Source organism: Buceros rhinoceros, unplaced genomic scaffold, assembly GCF_000710305.1.
Source record: "Buceros rhinoceros silvestris isolate BGI_N320 unplaced genomic scaffold, ASM71030v1 scaffold13350, whole genome shotgun sequence".
In the NCBI taxonomy this organism is placed as follows: Eukaryota; Metazoa; Chordata; class Aves; order Bucerotiformes; family Bucerotidae; genus Buceros; species Buceros rhinoceros.
In genome coordinates, this window is record NW_010391365.1 from 1,512 (window position 1) to 1,921 (window position 410).

The 410-nt window shown below is 40.2% G+C and overlaps 1 protein-coding gene across 1 annotated transcript in view; it reads left to right on the forward strand.

The window, feature by feature from the left end:
- The first annotated feature begins 354 nt into the window (after positions 1–354).
- Positions 355–410, forward strand: part of MOB4 (MOB family member 4, phocein) — a 5,083-nt gene continuing 5,027 nt past the window's right edge. Inside the window, exon 1 of the mRNA XM_010141493.1 lies at positions 355–408. Within this exon, the coding sequence (XP_010139795.1) occupies positions 391–408 (18 nt within the window). The 5' untranslated portion in view covers positions 355–390. The remainder of the gene's footprint in view (positions 409–410) is intronic.

Below are 410 nucleotides of genomic sequence, written 5' to 3' on the forward strand. Positions count from 1 at the left end.
ATCCTTACGTGGTCTAACATGTCAAATGGGCACTGTGTGCAAATATTTCGTTTATAACTACAAGCTGTATAGGCGTGACAGCAGCTATATAGGTGTTACAGCACAGACAATGATTGTAGTGTGCTGAGTCGCACAGAACTTCCATTTCTTGATGTTCTACTGTTGTGGCATTAGGAATGTTAAGTCCCATTTCACTGTTCTTGCCAAGATCGTGTGCTGCTTCTGTTGAGATGTAGCTTCCATGAACTGTATAAATAATGTCTATTTCCCTGTGTGTTCAAGCTTATTGTGGGTTAGGTGCTCTCTTACTCCTCCTCTGTATTTGTTAAATTGGTTTAAATGGTGTTTTCACAGGATTTCTACAACTGGCCTGATGAATCCTTTGAAGAGATGGATAGCACATTAGCTGT